The 15,654-nt window shown below is 45.0% G+C and overlaps 1 protein-coding gene across 1 annotated transcript in view; it reads left to right on the top strand.

The window, feature by feature from the left end:
• The first annotated feature begins 682 nt into the window (after positions 1–682).
• The window catches only part of LOC115094706, an 83,036-nt gene continuing 68,064 nt past the window's right edge, over positions 683–15,654 (top strand). Inside the window, exon 1 of the mRNA XM_029607958.1 lies at positions 683–884. Coding sequence (XP_029463818.1) covers positions 683–884 — 202 coding nt within the window. The remainder of the gene's footprint in view (positions 885–15,654) is intronic.

The following is a 15,654-nucleotide window of genomic DNA, read 5'->3' as shown; positions in this document are numbered from 1 at the left end:
CCCGGCCGAGAAGAATTACGGTATCGGCGACAAAGAATTACTTGCCATCAAGTTGGCCTTCGAGGAGTGGTGCTAGTGGCTGAAGGGAGCCCAGCATCCCATCATAGTCTACACCGATCACAAGAATTTGGAGTACTTGTGCCGTGCCCAAAGACTCAACCCTCGGCAGGCACGCTGGTCCCTTTTCTTTAGCCGATTCCACTTCTCCCTTCATTATCGACCGGCAGCCAAGAATGTAAGGGCAGATGCTCTCTCCCGAGCTACTGAGACTGAGGACACCCCGGAACCCCTCCAGTACATTTTGGATCCGGCTAAAGTCCGCCTGGCTGCTTCCGAGGTTGGACCCGCAGGAAAGACAGTAGTTCCAGTCCGCTCCTGGAGAAAGGTCTTAGCTTGGGCACACGATTCCCTCACGGCCGGACACCCCGGGATTGCCCGAACCCTTGAGCTCTTAACGGAGTTCTACTGGTGGCCACGGGTCAAGGAAGATGTCCGCCTCTACGTACAATCGTGTCCTACGTGCGCACAACAGAAGCCTCTACCTGGCCGTTCCTGGGGCCTTCTCCAGCCACTCCCCGTTCCTTCGGAGCCGTGGACTCACGTATCCATGGATTTCATAGTAGAACTGCCTCCATCCGAAGGGAAGACGGTAATTTGGGTCACGGTCGACCGATTCTCTAAGATGGCTCATTTTGTGCCTCTAGCCAAGCTGCCCTCCCCCTCCGAATTGGCAGAGCTTTTTGTTCACCATGTCTTCCGTCTACATGGCCTGCCGCTGCATATCGCCTCGGATCGGGGTCCCCAATTCACGGCAAAATACTGGAGGGCCCTCTGTAAGAAATTCGGGGTCCAGCTCGACCTAACCACGGCGTTCCATCCTCAGGGTAACGGTCAAGTTGAACGCACGAATCGAACTCTGAAGGCTTTCCTCCGAGCCTTTGTAGGTGGGCTGCAAGACAACTGGGTTGCCCTCCTACCTTGGGCCGAGTTCTCTTAAAATCGCCATTGACACTCCGCCATGCTGCAGTTCCCCTTCCAATTGGTTTATGGGAAGGTCCCCAAACCTCCACTACCGTTACCTGTGCCGGTCTCTTCGCCAGCAGCGCAACTAATGGCCAGCCAGATTCACACCTTTGGCGCGCCACTCAAGAGAAACTCCACCACACCGCCGACCGGTTCAAGGCTTACGCAGACCGGTCTCGGCGTCCCGCCCCGGTGTTTCTGCCCAGATCTAAGGTGTGGTTGAGCACCAAGAACATCCAACTTCGGACTCCTTCCATGAGGCTAGCGCCCCGGTACATCGGCCCCTTCCGGGTAGCCGAACGGGTTGGAGCGGTTTCCTACCGCCTACGTCTTCCTTCTACCCTTCGGATACATGACGTCTTCCATGTTTCCCTCCTCAAGCCTGTGGTCCTCTCTCGCTTCCGACCGCTGCCTCCGGAGCCCACCGATGTCTCTTCGGATCACGGGGACACATACACAGTAAAGGAGGTATTGGATGTCCGGTTCCGCCGTCACCGCTGGGAGTATCTCCTCTCTTGGGAGGGATATGGACCCGAGGAGAATTCGTGGGAGCCCTCTTCCCACATCTTGGATAAGGCTCTCCTTCTTCAGTTCCATTCCTCTCATCCGGACAAGCCGCGGCCGCCAGGGAGGGGCGTAGGAGGAGGGGTACTGTTGCGATCCCGGGTCGCCCCCAGGATCGGCACTTACCCGCAGCACGGCCCCGACGCGGCTCCGACGTCCCCGGGCCTACACAGGCCTCGCCTGCCACGCTCCTGCTCCGGAGGAGCAGCCGACGTCCTCCCGCAGCTGGCCCCGCCCCTAGGCGCGCGCGCGCACAGGCTCCTCAGCCTTAAAGGGGCCAGCGCGGGAAAACCTTGTCTCAGCCCGGATGACGTCAGACGCTGCAGGGCTACTTAAGCCCTGCAGCTGCAGCATACCCCTGCCTTGCAACGATGTTCCACAGGTTCTTCCTGTCTCCTAGTTGCCGCGTTCCTCTGCTTCTTCTCCTGCTGTCCCGGCTGACTCCTGATCCCTTGGCTCCGACCCGGTCCAACTCCTGACTACGCTTCCGCCTGCTTCTCCGACTTCTGGCTGCCACTGCTGCCCTCGGCTCTGACCCGGACCGATTCCTGACTACGCTTCCGCCTGCTCCTCCGCCTTTGGCTTCCGCTCCTGATTCTTGGCTCCGACCCGGCTTGACTCTCGACCTCGCTTCTGTCCAGTCCCTTCGGCTTGTCTCCTGGACCTCGTCTTGGACCCATCTGTGTTCCTCCACGCTCCTCTCCGTGGGCCCGAAGATTCTCCTAAGTCCCAGCGGCCGGGCCTCTACGGGCTCCTCCTGGGGGGGCTCCGGCTTCCAGGGTGAATCTCCAAAAGTCCCAGCGGCCGGACTCCTACGAGCTCCTCTCGGGGGGGGGGTACCGGTCTCCAGGGTGAAGGTCTTCAGATCCTGGGCCCGACATCTTCCATTCTCTGCTCCACAGCCGAGCCCTTGGTCGCATAGGGCTCCACCTTGGTCCACTGCCCAAGCCTCCTTCCTGGCCGTTCGACCGCCTCCCGCTCAGGACGTCTACTGTGTTCCTTCACAGTGTACCATCTTTTCGTCCTGACCGGCCCAAGGGTCCACGAAGTCAACACTAGGCAGAGTGACTGGTCCAATTTACTCCCCTGGGCCGAGTTTGCTTTAAACTCCCACCAGTCTGCTTCAATTGGATCTTTTCCTTTCCAAATTGTCTATGGACGGCAACCTCTGCCTCCTCTTCCAGTGCCTCTATCTGTGTCATCTCCCACAGCACAGGCCTCGGCGCAAGAACTGCACCAACTATGGGAGCACAGCAAACAACTCCACCAACATGCTGGACAAAAAGCTAAGAAGTTCTACCATGCTCCTCACCTGGCAGCTCCTCAGTTGCACACCGGAGACAAAGTATGGCTCAGTACCTGCTTAATCTGCCTAAAGCTGCCTTCCGTTCGATTTGCGCTCAGATACATCGGGCCTTTTGCAGTACTTCGCCGCTTGGGTCCAGTTACTTACAGCCTTCAGTTACCCTCTTCACTTAAAATCCACAATGCCTTACACATCTCTCTCTTAAAGCCGCTCATCCTGTTGGAATTCTCAAAGAAAACACCTGAACCCCAACCTCTAAGAGCAGAAGAGGACATCACCTATCAGCAGGGCCGGCGGAAGCACTAGGCGAACTAGGCGGTCGCCTAGGGCGCCAGCTTCCCGGGGGCGGCACTGCCCCGGTAAAATTAAGAGAGCCGCGCTCAGCCGCTGCCCCGGTAAAATGAAAAGAGCTGCATTAAGCCGCCGCCCCCCCCGATAAAAATAAAAGAGCCGCTGCCGGCAGCCCGCCCCAAAAGACCCATCTGACCTCCCCCAGCGGTTCGCATGCTCCCGGTCTCTGGTGGAGAGGGTAGCGTCTACAGAGCGGGGTGTGCCAGTGAGGTCCTCAGTAGAGTTGGTATGGAATCGCAGAGCAAAGACATCTAAAGGAGTCCTTCGTAGAAATGGCAATGGCCCATGGAGCATGGTACACCAGGGAGGTCCTTGTAGAGTTGGTAAAGGTCCACAGAGTGGGTACGTCTGAAGGAGTCCTCCATAGTGTTGGTAATGGTCCGCAGAGTGGGGTACACCAGGGAGGTCCTTGGTAGAGCAGGAAGTGGTCTGTAGTGTTGAATACTCACGAACAAGCGGTGTTGGTTCCAGGGAGGCTCCGAGGAAAGGAGCAATCAGAGTTCCAGGCATTAGGCCCTCCGAGGAGTAGATAGCCTGGATGAGGAGAGGGACCCTGAGGACCGGGTACCCAAAATGTCATAAGAACATAAGAACATAAGAAAATGCCATACTGGGTCAGACCAAGGGTCCATCAAGCCCAGCATCCTGTTTCCAACAGTGGCCAATCCAGGCCATAAGAACCTGGCAAGTACCCAAAAACTAAGTCTATTCCATGTAACCATTGCTAATGGCAGTGGCTATTCTCTAAGTGAACTTAATAGCAGGTAATGGACTTCTCCTCCAAGAACTTATCCAATCCTTTTTTAAACACAGCTATACTAACTGCACGAACCACATTCTCTGGCAACAAATTCCAGAGTTTTAATTGTGCGTTGAGTAAAAAAGAACTTTCTCCGATTAGTTTTAAATGTGCCCCATGCTAACTTCATGGAGTGTCCCCTAGTCTTTCTACTATCCGAAAGAGTAAATAACCGATTCACATCTACCCGTTCTAGACCTCTCATGATTTTAAACACCTCTATCATATCCCCCCTCAGTCGTCTCTTCTCCAAGCTGAAAAGTCCTAACCTCTTTAGTCTTTCCTCATCGGGGAGTTGTTCCATTCCCCTTATCATTTTGGTAGCCCTTCTCTGCCCTTCTCTGTACCTCTGTACCACATCAGGAAGCAGTAACTGGAACGCAGAGTCCTCAGGAAGTGAGGCAGAGTTAGCAAGGATGGGTCTCTTTGCCAAGTCATTCATAGGCAGGACCAGCTGGTTTAAATATCCGAGAGGGATGATGTCATCCGGAAGGGATGCCCCCGAGGTTCCCGCCATGACATGGATAAGAATGGCCTGTGCGCACACATGCCTAGATGGACTTGATGGCAATATGGCGGTCAGAGACGTCCATTAGGGGTGTGCATTCGTTTTGAACTTAAATGTAAAACGCTACTTTTTTTTTTTTTAACTTAAAAAAGTGATGAGGCGTAAACGATCGGATTTCCAACTTATTCAACATAGCTATGTTGAATACGTTGGAAATCGCGATTGTTGATCCAAAATAAAAATTTAAACCCCTCACCTTCCTTAATCCCCCCCAAAGACTTACCACAACTCCCTGGTGATCCAGCGAGGAGTCAGGACGCCATTTCTGAACTCCTTTGCGAGGAGCACGTGACGTTGGCGCCACGTCGGAGTGACGCGGCGTCACGTGATTCCCCGCGGGTTCCCTCCGGGAAGGTGGGAGGCGTCGGAAAGAAAGTTCATTCCGAGGCCGCTTCGATTTCAGAGTGGCCTCGGAGGGAAGGAGGCAGGCTGCGTGGCTCAGCACACGCAGGCTGCCGATTTTGCGCAGCCTTGCGTACACCGACCCCGGATTTTAAAAGATACGCGCGGCTACACACATATCTATTAAAATCTGGCGTACTCTTGTTTGTGCCGGTTGTGCGAACAGAAGTACGCACGCGCATACTTTTTTAAAATCTGCCCATTAGGTTTCTAACTCTTTACTCCAACTGTTTCTCTAACTGTCCTTTCTTTTCTTAGATCTAAAGATTCATTCTCTTGCTGATGTCATTGGTACAAATGGTGTACAGCACTGCTCACTATACATGTTCTGTTTTTCTTTTTATGTTTGTTTTTATTTGGGTTCATTTATTTCAATATAAGAGAATTTTTTAAAATATTGTTTATTAATCAATTCCCTTTTTATCTTTTATTTTTTATTTGTGCTGAGTCTCTAATTAGTGTAACTACTCTCACCTGTTCACTTGTATCTAAGGAAGCTTTTGACATCATTCCCTCGTTACTGCTTTACTTTTCAAAGTTATTTTGGTTTATACTACATCAAACATGGGTGTTCGGAACCTACCAAATAGACTATTAATTTAATTCTTTAACTTATTTATTTATTTATTATTTATTTGGCGTATTTTATATACCGACATCAGTTTGCACATCACATCGGTTTACAGGTAACTTAGAAACTTGGACAGTAACAGCTGTCACATAGGCATAGCCTTTACAGAGAAGAAAAACTGCATAAGAAGGTAACCAACAGATTAACTAGGAACAAGTTATCTAGGATAGGATTCTGAGGAATAAGAGGGATTCACTTGTTGAGGTAATTAAACGTATAACTTAACTAAGTACAATAAATTGAGGGGGGAAGAAAAGGGGGGGGGGCGGGAGTGAGAGATTTAGGAGGAAGCTTGGGTCTCAGGTTAAACATTAAACCTGGGGGATAAAGCTTGGGGATAAGGTTAAACACTAAACCTGTGGGAACAGGATAAGAGGATACTGATTAAGAAGGGAGATATTTACACAAAGTTCAAAAATATACAGTATATACACCGAAATTCAGAACATGTCAAATCAAGTGAGGCAGATCTCAGCAATTATTTACATTGGTGGGTGGTATTTGAGGGAAAGACCTGTCGGAAAAGCCAGGTTTTTAGTTTTATTTTGAATTTAGGTGTGGACGTTTCAGTTCGTATGTCTAGAGGCATGGAGTTCCATAGGGTGGGGCCAGCCAGAGAGAATGCTCTTTTTGTTGTGGAGGTGAGTTTGGTAGATTTGATCGAAGGCGGGCGGAGTGTTCCTAGAAAAGTGGAACAAGTTGGTCTAGTGGAGGTGCGCAGCAAAAGTGGAGGGTTGATCCAGTGGGAGTTTTCATATATGATGCTTTTATGAATGAGGGATAAGGTTTTGTATATGATCCTCGATTTGATTGGTATCCAGTAGAGCTCAATAAGTGTTGGTGTAATGTGGTCTCTCTTTCTAGAATTTGTGAGGATGCGTGCTGAGGCATTTTGAAGGAGTAGTAAAGGTTTGGTATAGGTGGCAGGGAGGCCAAGAAGAAGGGCATTACAATAGTCTATTTTGAGAAAATAATAGACTGTAGAATGCTGCGAAAGTCAGTGAAGTATAGCAGAGGTCTGAGTTTTTAAATAGTTTGCAACTTGAAGGAGCAGTCACTAAGGATAGATTTAATAAAGGGTTTAAGGGTAAGCTGGTTGTCAATCATGACACCCAGATTTCGGGTGTGAGTGGGGAAGGTGGTGGATGAGTAGGAAGGGGGAATAGAGGGTGAAGGACGTTTGGAGGAGATGATGAGGAGTTCGGTTTTTTGAGGGTTGAGAGCCAGGTGCATGTTGGTGAGTAAATGGTTGATGGAGGTGAGGCATGATTCCCAGTTTTGGAGAGCGGTTAGAAGGGAATCTGTAAAGGGGAAAAGAATTTGAACATCATCAGCGTAGATGAAGTGCTTGATACCAAGATTGTGAGGAGATTGGTAAGAGGGAGCATGTAAATGTTAAATAGTGTAGAGGAGAGAGAGGAGCCTTGGGAGACACCTCGGTCAAGGCTAATCGGGTCAGATTCGTTGTTATCAATGATGACTGTGTAGTGACAATTTTGTAGGTAAGATTTAATCCAGGAGAGTGCAGTTCCAGATATGGTGATGCTGATGAGGATGTTGATAAGGATATTGTGACTGACAGTATCGAAAGCTGCTGAAATGTCCAGCATGGCAAGAAGATAGGAGTTATCAGTGTCTATTCCTTTGATTATAGTGTCGGTTAGTGAGAGAAACAAGATTTCAGTACTAAGGTGCTTCCGGAAACCATATTGTGTGGAGGGAAGGATATTGTGTTGTTCGAGATAGACAGAAAGGCGAGAATTGACTAGCTTTTCTAGGACTTTAGATAGAAATGGGAGACTGAAAATAGGTCTGAAATTGGATAAACAAGAGGTATCAAGACTGGGTTTCTTGAGGATGGGTTTAACCACAGCTTGCTTTAGTATGTAGGGGACTGTACCTTGTTCTAAGAAACGGTTGAGAGTATTGGAGAGAGGTTTAGCAATAGTTTTGGGAATAGATAGGAGGAGCTTGGTAGGAATAGTTTCAGATGGGTGGGAGGATGGTCTCATTTTTTTAAATATGTTTTCTATTTCCAGGGAGGAGGAAGATTCAAAGGATGAGAGTGTAGTTGACTGATTGATGGTGGGAGGTATGACTTTGTCAGGGTTAAGGGAGAATTGTGCGGTGAGTGAAGAGACTTTGTTTTGAATGAAATGAGCTTGTTCATTGCATCATTTTTTAGATGTTGGTTCTTGTGGTTGTGTTGGAGGGGATCTGGTGAGGTTAGTAATCATGGTAAAGAGAGCCTTGGCATTGCATTGTAGATTATGGATTTTTCTTGCATAATATTCTCATTTAGTTTGGAGAATAGCCTTCCTGTAGTCATGCATGAGTTGATAGTAGGATGTTTTTGTCGCTGGGGAGGGGTGTTTACGCCAGCATCTTTCAGAGGTTCTGAGGAGGATTTTGAGATTCTTGAGTTCGGGTGAGTACCATGGTTTTTTGTTTAGTTGGGCAGGCTTAATGGTTTTCAATGTAACAGGACAGGTTTGGTTCGCGATGCTAAGGGTGACATCGAACCATGAAGAAATGGCTTTTTCAGCTGAAGAGAGATCAAGTTGGTTGGGTAAGTTTGAGCATGCTGTTGTGAGAGTATCTAAGGTACAAGTTTTATGGTATTTAAAGGAGATGGGTTGGGGTGAGAGGGGGGGGCGACTGTTATAAAGCAAGGGTGGTTTTTATGATGGAGTGGTCAGACCATGGTACAGAAAGACATGATGGGGAGTTGATGGTATTGATGTCGGAATTGATGAATATGAGGTCTTGGGTGTGGCCAGCCTTATGGGTGGGGGAGTGTATAATTTGTGTGAAGCCCATCGCTTCAAGAGAGAAAATGAAGGCTTCGCAGGCTGGGGATTGCGGGTTAGAGTCAACATGGAGGTTAAAATCGCCAAGGAGTATAGTAGGGAGGTCAGGGGAGAGTAAATCAGCAAAGAATTCAATGAGAGGAGAGGAGTCATTCTCTAAGAGACCAGGGTGGGTGTAGATAAGGCAGATTTGGAGGAGCTTTGATTAAAAAAAACAATTTTGTATCGTTTGGGAAGGTTGCAGTTTTGGGGAATAAGTTTTAGTTCTTTTTTTGCAGCAAGGAGTAATCCTCCTCCTTTTTTCTTTTTGCGGGGTATAGAGAAAATGTCATAAATATCAGTGGGGAGCTGATTAAGAAGAGAGATATCAGAGGGTTTAAGCCACGTTTCAGTAATGTCGCAGATTTCAGGCTTAGAGTCAGTTAGGAGGTCATGGAGTAAGTGTGTTTTTTTCTGAAGTGACTAGGCATTGAAAAGGAGTAGTGAGATTAGGGAAAGGCCTAGGAATTGCCTGAGGGAGGATATCAGAATGGGAGTCAGTCTTCTTTGCAGTTGGGAGTGAGGGTTAGGTGAAGGGAAGGCGCAGTTTGAGGGAAGTTTTCGCTGAGCAGAGGGGTGGAGAGGAAGGAGAGGGTGTGGGGATTAACTAGTAGTAACTCTTCGAGGAAGGGCCAAGGGGGCAAGAGGAGGTAAAGGAAAAGCAGTGTCAAAACAATGTTATACAGAAAAAGATGCACTATGATAATACTGGGTAATTTTTGTGGACGCACGAAGGGGTGCACAAAGGGGCAGGCCCAGGCGCGCGACACCGGGAGGAGTGCAGCAATTTAAATCCCAGAGGTGTCGCCGTCTGCTGAGGTCACTGCGGCGCCTTGTTTGGATTGGCGGCTGCGAAGAGGAAGGCGGAGTGGAGCAAGGCCCGGAGGAGCGGAGGTCGAAGAGGATCAACCTCGTGATTGGTGGGGAAGCCCGTGAGGGGTAAGAGCGGTGTTGGAGGGCCTTTCCTAAACTTTTAAATCTTTTCTAGTTGTCATAAAACTATTTCTCATATTTTCTTTTGCCTTTTCTAGTATTTTTATTCATTCTAATTCTTTCACCATTCACACAATTATGATGTATGTATGTATTTCATCCAGACTGTATTTAAACTGACTTTACTAGTCTGTATCAGAATGTTATTTAACAGATACTGTCCACAATTCACAATCCCTCTCCCTTTTCAGCACTCACCCAGTAGTTCTCCTCTCTCAGTATTTGCCTCTGTCATGAAAGGAAAAGTCATTAACAGCAAACAGGACTCAAATCAGCTGACTGCTGCTAAACAGCTGATGTTTTCTCTGCTTTCTTCACTCCTGTGCCTTTTCAGCAGTAGCAGTTTCCCCTAGCAACAGCTACAGTTCTGCCAGACTTAGCTCACAGCTCACAACTCCTCTCCTAATTTCTGCTCTGTTTACTTCCTGTTCAGGGCTCAACTTTATTCCCTGCCTCTCTGATTGTATCAAATCTGACTCAATGCTGCCCATCACGTCCTGAGACAAGCAACAGACAGAAACTTCTTTTCCTGACAAAGTGAATACACTGGCTCTCCCCGCAGGTCCTGTTTTCAGGTAAGCTTCTTTCTAATTCATTTATTTATAATATTTACATATTCCCCCCTATTTGAAACGAATGTTGACCTCAACATTCCACTATGATATTATTACTCATTCTTTTTTCATTCATACTTGGTTTCTGGTAAGGTATGTTCTATAGACTGTATAATCAATTATAAATTATACAATTCTATTTCATTTTATGACATATAACACATTTAAATGCACATATAGTCAAATTATTTTAGTTTAACCAATGTTACAACCATGTTGATATTTTTATTTACCATTGTTTATTCTTTGTTGTTTTGAATAGCTGAATAAGACTCAAACTTTATATTGTATCTTAGTTTATGCATTCAAAATATATACATTTTTATTTATGTAGTCTTTCCTTATATTATCTTAATATAATATATAATTTGAATTTAGATGTTTAGGTAATCTTCCTTTATTCACTCTTGTGGACTTTCTTATTGTATTATCTTGTTGTTTATCATTTATGTTACTACATTGTGACCTTGTTTCTTGTATGTCATATTCTCTATTTTCATTATCTTCTTGGTTTATACTTGTTGCATTTTCTAATATATTTCTATTGTCTCTTCTATTGTTACCAGATCGTTTCTATTTCTCTATTTTTTTCTGTTGTTTCCTCTTTTTCATCTTGCTGTACATGTTGTATTTCTTGAGACATACTTTTCTTTTGTTTAACTTGTTTTTCTGGTAGATTATACAGTTTCAATACATTTCTATGTACTGTTTTTGTTTTTCCATCTCTTCTTTTAATTTTATAGACATTTCCAGGTGGATCAAATTTATAAATTACTTCATACGGTTCGGATTCCCAAAAATCTTGAATTTTATTTCTTCCTCTATATTTTACATTCTTTAATAATACTCTATCTCCTATTATAATCAATGTTTCTCTGTGTTTCTTATCTTGTTGAATAGCCTTGTCTCGGTCTTGTTGTAATGATATCATCTGAGCCTTATGAGCATGTTCTGGATTGTTTTCAACATTCAGATGTTTTGTGTTGTTTGCTGAAGTCTGCTTCTGCTCAGAGAGGTGATAAAGTTCCTTTTCCAGCTGTTTGCATTGGGATATAGCAGCATTTCTCTGTTCAATTACTGTATTCATTTCTTCTACAGTTATCTTTTCTTTACACTCTCTGGTCTTGTATATTCGATCAACAATTACAATTCCACTCTTCTCTATTTCTATCCCCGTGTCTGCCTTGTTTACCCTGCTCAGTAATTCCGGTAATATCATATATTTTCTTCAGGGTGAATATTTTCAATCTCCAACAGAGACTGTTGCAATCGTTTTGCTTGTAGAATTTTATTTATTTATTTATTTTTTATTTATTTAGGAACTTTTAATATATACCGATATTCGTGTTCACATCATACCGGTTCACAATAAACTCATGGAGAAATGGAAATAGAAATTACAATAAACCGGAGATGGGGAAGGGGAGCAGAGGAGGAAAAGGGAGAGAGATGGAGTAGGGAGAAAGGCAGTGCCTGAGGGGCGAGAATAACAAGGAGTAAGATAGACGGAGATAAAGGTAGATGGGAACTGAAATAACATTCTTAACAATATCCTTATTGGGATAACTGTATTAACAAAGTATTTACATTTCTGTATATTGCATAATTAACCTTTTCTTGGGGGGTGGAGTGGCTTGATGGGATAAGGCGGTGGGGGGGGGGCAGGGGATTAGGTTTGGTTAGAATCGGGGTAGGCCTGCATGAAGAGCCATGTTTTGATTCCTTTTTTGAAGTGCTTCATCTCTCTTCTCATTGGCTAAACTCAGTCTGGCCATGACAGTTTCATCATGTTCTTGATGAACAAGGTAAATTTCTTCAACCGGAGCTGTAGTCTTTTCAGTGATCTTTGCTTCTAGAGTCTTGTCTTGTATCTCCAAGTCCAGTTTCAGTGTCTCCAATTCCTTGTCTTTCTCAGCCAGTTTACCTTGCAGTTTTTTTATTGTTAACTCCTGTTAATTGTGATAGTTCCTTAAAAATACCTCCTAGGTTTTGCAATATGTTCATTCCTATTATGCCTGGAATTTTCCCTTCTTCTGTAAAGGAATAGTTGACATCTGGTACTATGAATATGCATTTCTTCTGTAGTGTTTGTCCTAAACATGTCACATTGGTTTCCATGCATCCTTTTACCGGTAAATCGAAACCATTTACAGCCATTAATTTTACCCAACTAGCATCTTCCAAATTTGTTGTCTTTTCGAAATGCTCTTTGAAAAAAGATTCTGTGAGTGTTGATACATCTGACCCTTTTACGCTGCCCATTAATATTTCCAATATGGGACGCTTCCCGAAAGCTTTATCTCTTTGCATGTTAGATACTGATGTTTGTCTTACAGAACTTTTCTGTATTTTGCCGGTGTTCATGTTTTCCCTGGGTGATGGAGATGCTATTCTAGAGGTAGACGGAAGCTCTTGTGTCTTTTCTTGTATCACTGGTTGGTATCTGTACCTTTCTGTTATAGGTTTTTCAGATCTGCACCATCTTGCTATGTGACCTGGTTCTTGGCAACGGTAGCAGATTAATTCACCTATCCCATTTCTTAAAGATGTTTTTATTGTAGGACGTTGCCTTACTAATGTATCTATCCCCTGTTCCACATAATAATTTGGTTTCTCTGAATTATTTGGTCTCTCTGAATATGTAACCATATTCTTCGGGCTTAATTTAGCACCAGCATAATTCTGTTTGCTTTGCAAACCCACATTTTGTGAAACATTATAAACTTGTTTAGATAATTCTTCCTGTTTTTCTCTTATATTCTCCTGTTGTGCACACAAGTTAGTTATTATCTTTGTTAGTGTGGCTACTTCTTTAGATAATGTATTATTTTCCTCTTGTTCGATATTAAGTCTTCTTATTGCTACTTCTCCTTTATTTCTGGTAAGTAATCTTGCTGTTTTTTCCTCTTTCTAACTGTGTTTCTTCATCCTCCTCTGCCCAGACTATAGCTTCTTGTATAAGCTCCGAGTAAGTACTGTGTGGATGATTTGTTAATTTTTTCTTCATTTCTTGTCTTAATCCTGTATCTCTGATACCTACAACAAATCTTTCTTTTAGTCTGTTTAAAGCATTCTCTATTTATAGCTCTATTTAATTTCTCTTGCAACTATAAGCATATGTTCTAATGTCTTCATTCAATAATTGTTTTCTTTCATAAAATTCCTGAATCCTTATACTTACCAGAACTTTATCTCCATATACGATTTTTAATTGTTCAAATAAATCTTCTATATTTCTTAAATGATCAGCTGCCATAAATTTAACTGTGTTTCCTGCATGATCAATCAGATGGTCTTTTACTATCTCTATTTGATCTTTGTCTGGTATTCTTAAAACTTTGAGTGCTGCCTTCGTTTTATCTATCCATTCTTCCACAGTAAGGTCACTTTGTTTTCTTGGAACTCCTAAAAAATCAGGTATCTTTTTATCTCTGGGAATATACATGGAAACGGTTCTATGTCCTTCGCCATGCTGAAATCTCTGTTCTTCATGCACTCATCTCCAGCCTTCTTCCATCACCTTTACTCTCTCTTGTAATTGTTCTTGTGTTTTTTCCATTCTCTTTCTCTTTTAAGTATTATTACGTATAATAGAAATCTTCCTAAATCCTGCCCGACTACGCCAAATATGTAATTGGTAAACCAATCCCTGTGGGAAGACTCCTTGTGGCCGAGTGGTGTCAGTAAAGTCATGGCAACAAGTTTGATGTTCAATACACAGGAATATAGTTTACCATTAAATTATAAAGGAACAACTTCACTATTATAATACTAATATTTTACTTTTATTTCTATAAAATTTGCTTTTATAACAGATCAAATGTTATAAACGAAACCCTATATAAACTGAATCATATAAAATAATACAATATAGCCATTTTATATCAAATAAGTAACTACATATGTTTTTTTTGTTGCGGTCCGGGCTCTCGCTCCTGCTCCCGCTTCCAGAGAGCTGGTTTACGGCCTGTGTGGCGGCGTCCCCGCTGGGGCTGCACTGCTGCATGCTCTCCCATGGACGACCTATTTCTAGGCGCGCGTGCGCGCCACTTGGGCACTTTTCTAGGCCGTTTCCCGCCAGATATGACTCCGCCCAAATCCTGACGTCAGACGCCGCGGCCTTGATAAGCCGTCTGCGGTTTTCCAGTCTTTGCCTTGCAACAGGTTAGCTTCCTGTTGTGTTGTGCCCCGGAGTGACTCGTCTTGTTTCATCACTCCGATCCTACTTGCCTGCTACAGTACCTGCTTGGTTCCTGCTTGCCTGCTACAGTATCTGCTTGGTTCCTGCTTGCCTGCTACAGTTCCTGCCTGGTTCCAGAACCCGTACCCAGTTACAGTATCGCTACTGTCCTTGTCTGGTTCCAGTTACCTATCCTGATCCACTACTCGCCTAAGTCCCAGCTGCTGGGCCCCTATTTACAGCAAGCTCAACGTCTGAATCCACGCCAGGCCCACTGGGCACTTTTTTTTACCCGTTTTGATTTTGAAATTCGATATCGACCCACCAACAAGAACATTAAGGCTGATGCCTTATCACAATCTTTTGTCAGCGAGGATATCATAGAGCCTATACAGAACATCATCGATCCTGCCCGTATTATCCTCTGCGACTTTCACGGTTCCCGTTGGCAAGACTGTGGTACCTTCGAGACTTCGCAACAAGGCATTAAAATGGGGACATGATTCCCAAGTGGCTGGGCATTCCGGACAGAAACAAACACTTGCCCTTCTGCAGCGCCACTATTGGTGGCCAGGGATGCGCAAGGACATTCGCGCTTACGTAGATTCTTGTCCTATATGCGCTCAACATAAGAATTCTACAGGGAAGACATGGGGATTGTTACAACCTCTTCCGGTGTCTACTAAACCTTGGTCTCACATTTCGACTGATTTCATTGTCAATCTACCTTCTTCAGAAGGACATACGGTTATATGGGTTGTAGTGGATCAATTTTCCAAAATGGCCCATTTTACACCATTACCCGCCCTCCCATCCGCTCCCCGTTTGGCTCATCTCTTCATGTTACACATTTTTCGTCTCCATGGTATTTCTCAGCACATTACCTCTGACCGTGGATCACAGTTCACAGCTAAATACTGGCAGAGCCTTTGCACTAAGTTTCACATTGCTCTGGATTTCACCACGGCTTTTCATCCCCAAGACAACGGGCAGGCGGAGAGGACCAACCGGTCTTTAAAGCAATTTTTACGAGCTTATGTTAACTCCCGACAAGATGACTGGGCAGAATTTTCCCACAATTTTCATACTTGTACCTCTAGGGGAGCTTCCCCATTTCAAATCGTTTATGGACAGCAATCCGCTCCACCCATACCACTACCTTTGCCGGTCGCCTCTCCGGCGGCCCAGCTTACGCCTTACAACTGAGACAACTATGGAAACATATGCAACAAATGCTACGGAGGGTGGCGAATACGGCCAAGAGATTCGCCGATCGACACAGACGACCTGCACCATGATTCCTTCCTGGAGACAGAGTGTGGCTAAGTACCAGACATATTCGTTTACGAGTCCCCTCCATGAGATTGGCTCCTC

The sequence above is a fragment of the Rhinatrema bivittatum genome, chromosome 6 (assembly GCF_901001135.1).
Source record: "Rhinatrema bivittatum chromosome 6, aRhiBiv1.1, whole genome shotgun sequence".
In the NCBI taxonomy this organism is placed as follows: Eukaryota; Metazoa; Chordata; class Amphibia; order Gymnophiona; family Rhinatrematidae; genus Rhinatrema; species Rhinatrema bivittatum.
This window is presented reverse-complemented; position numbering and strand designations above follow the sequence as displayed.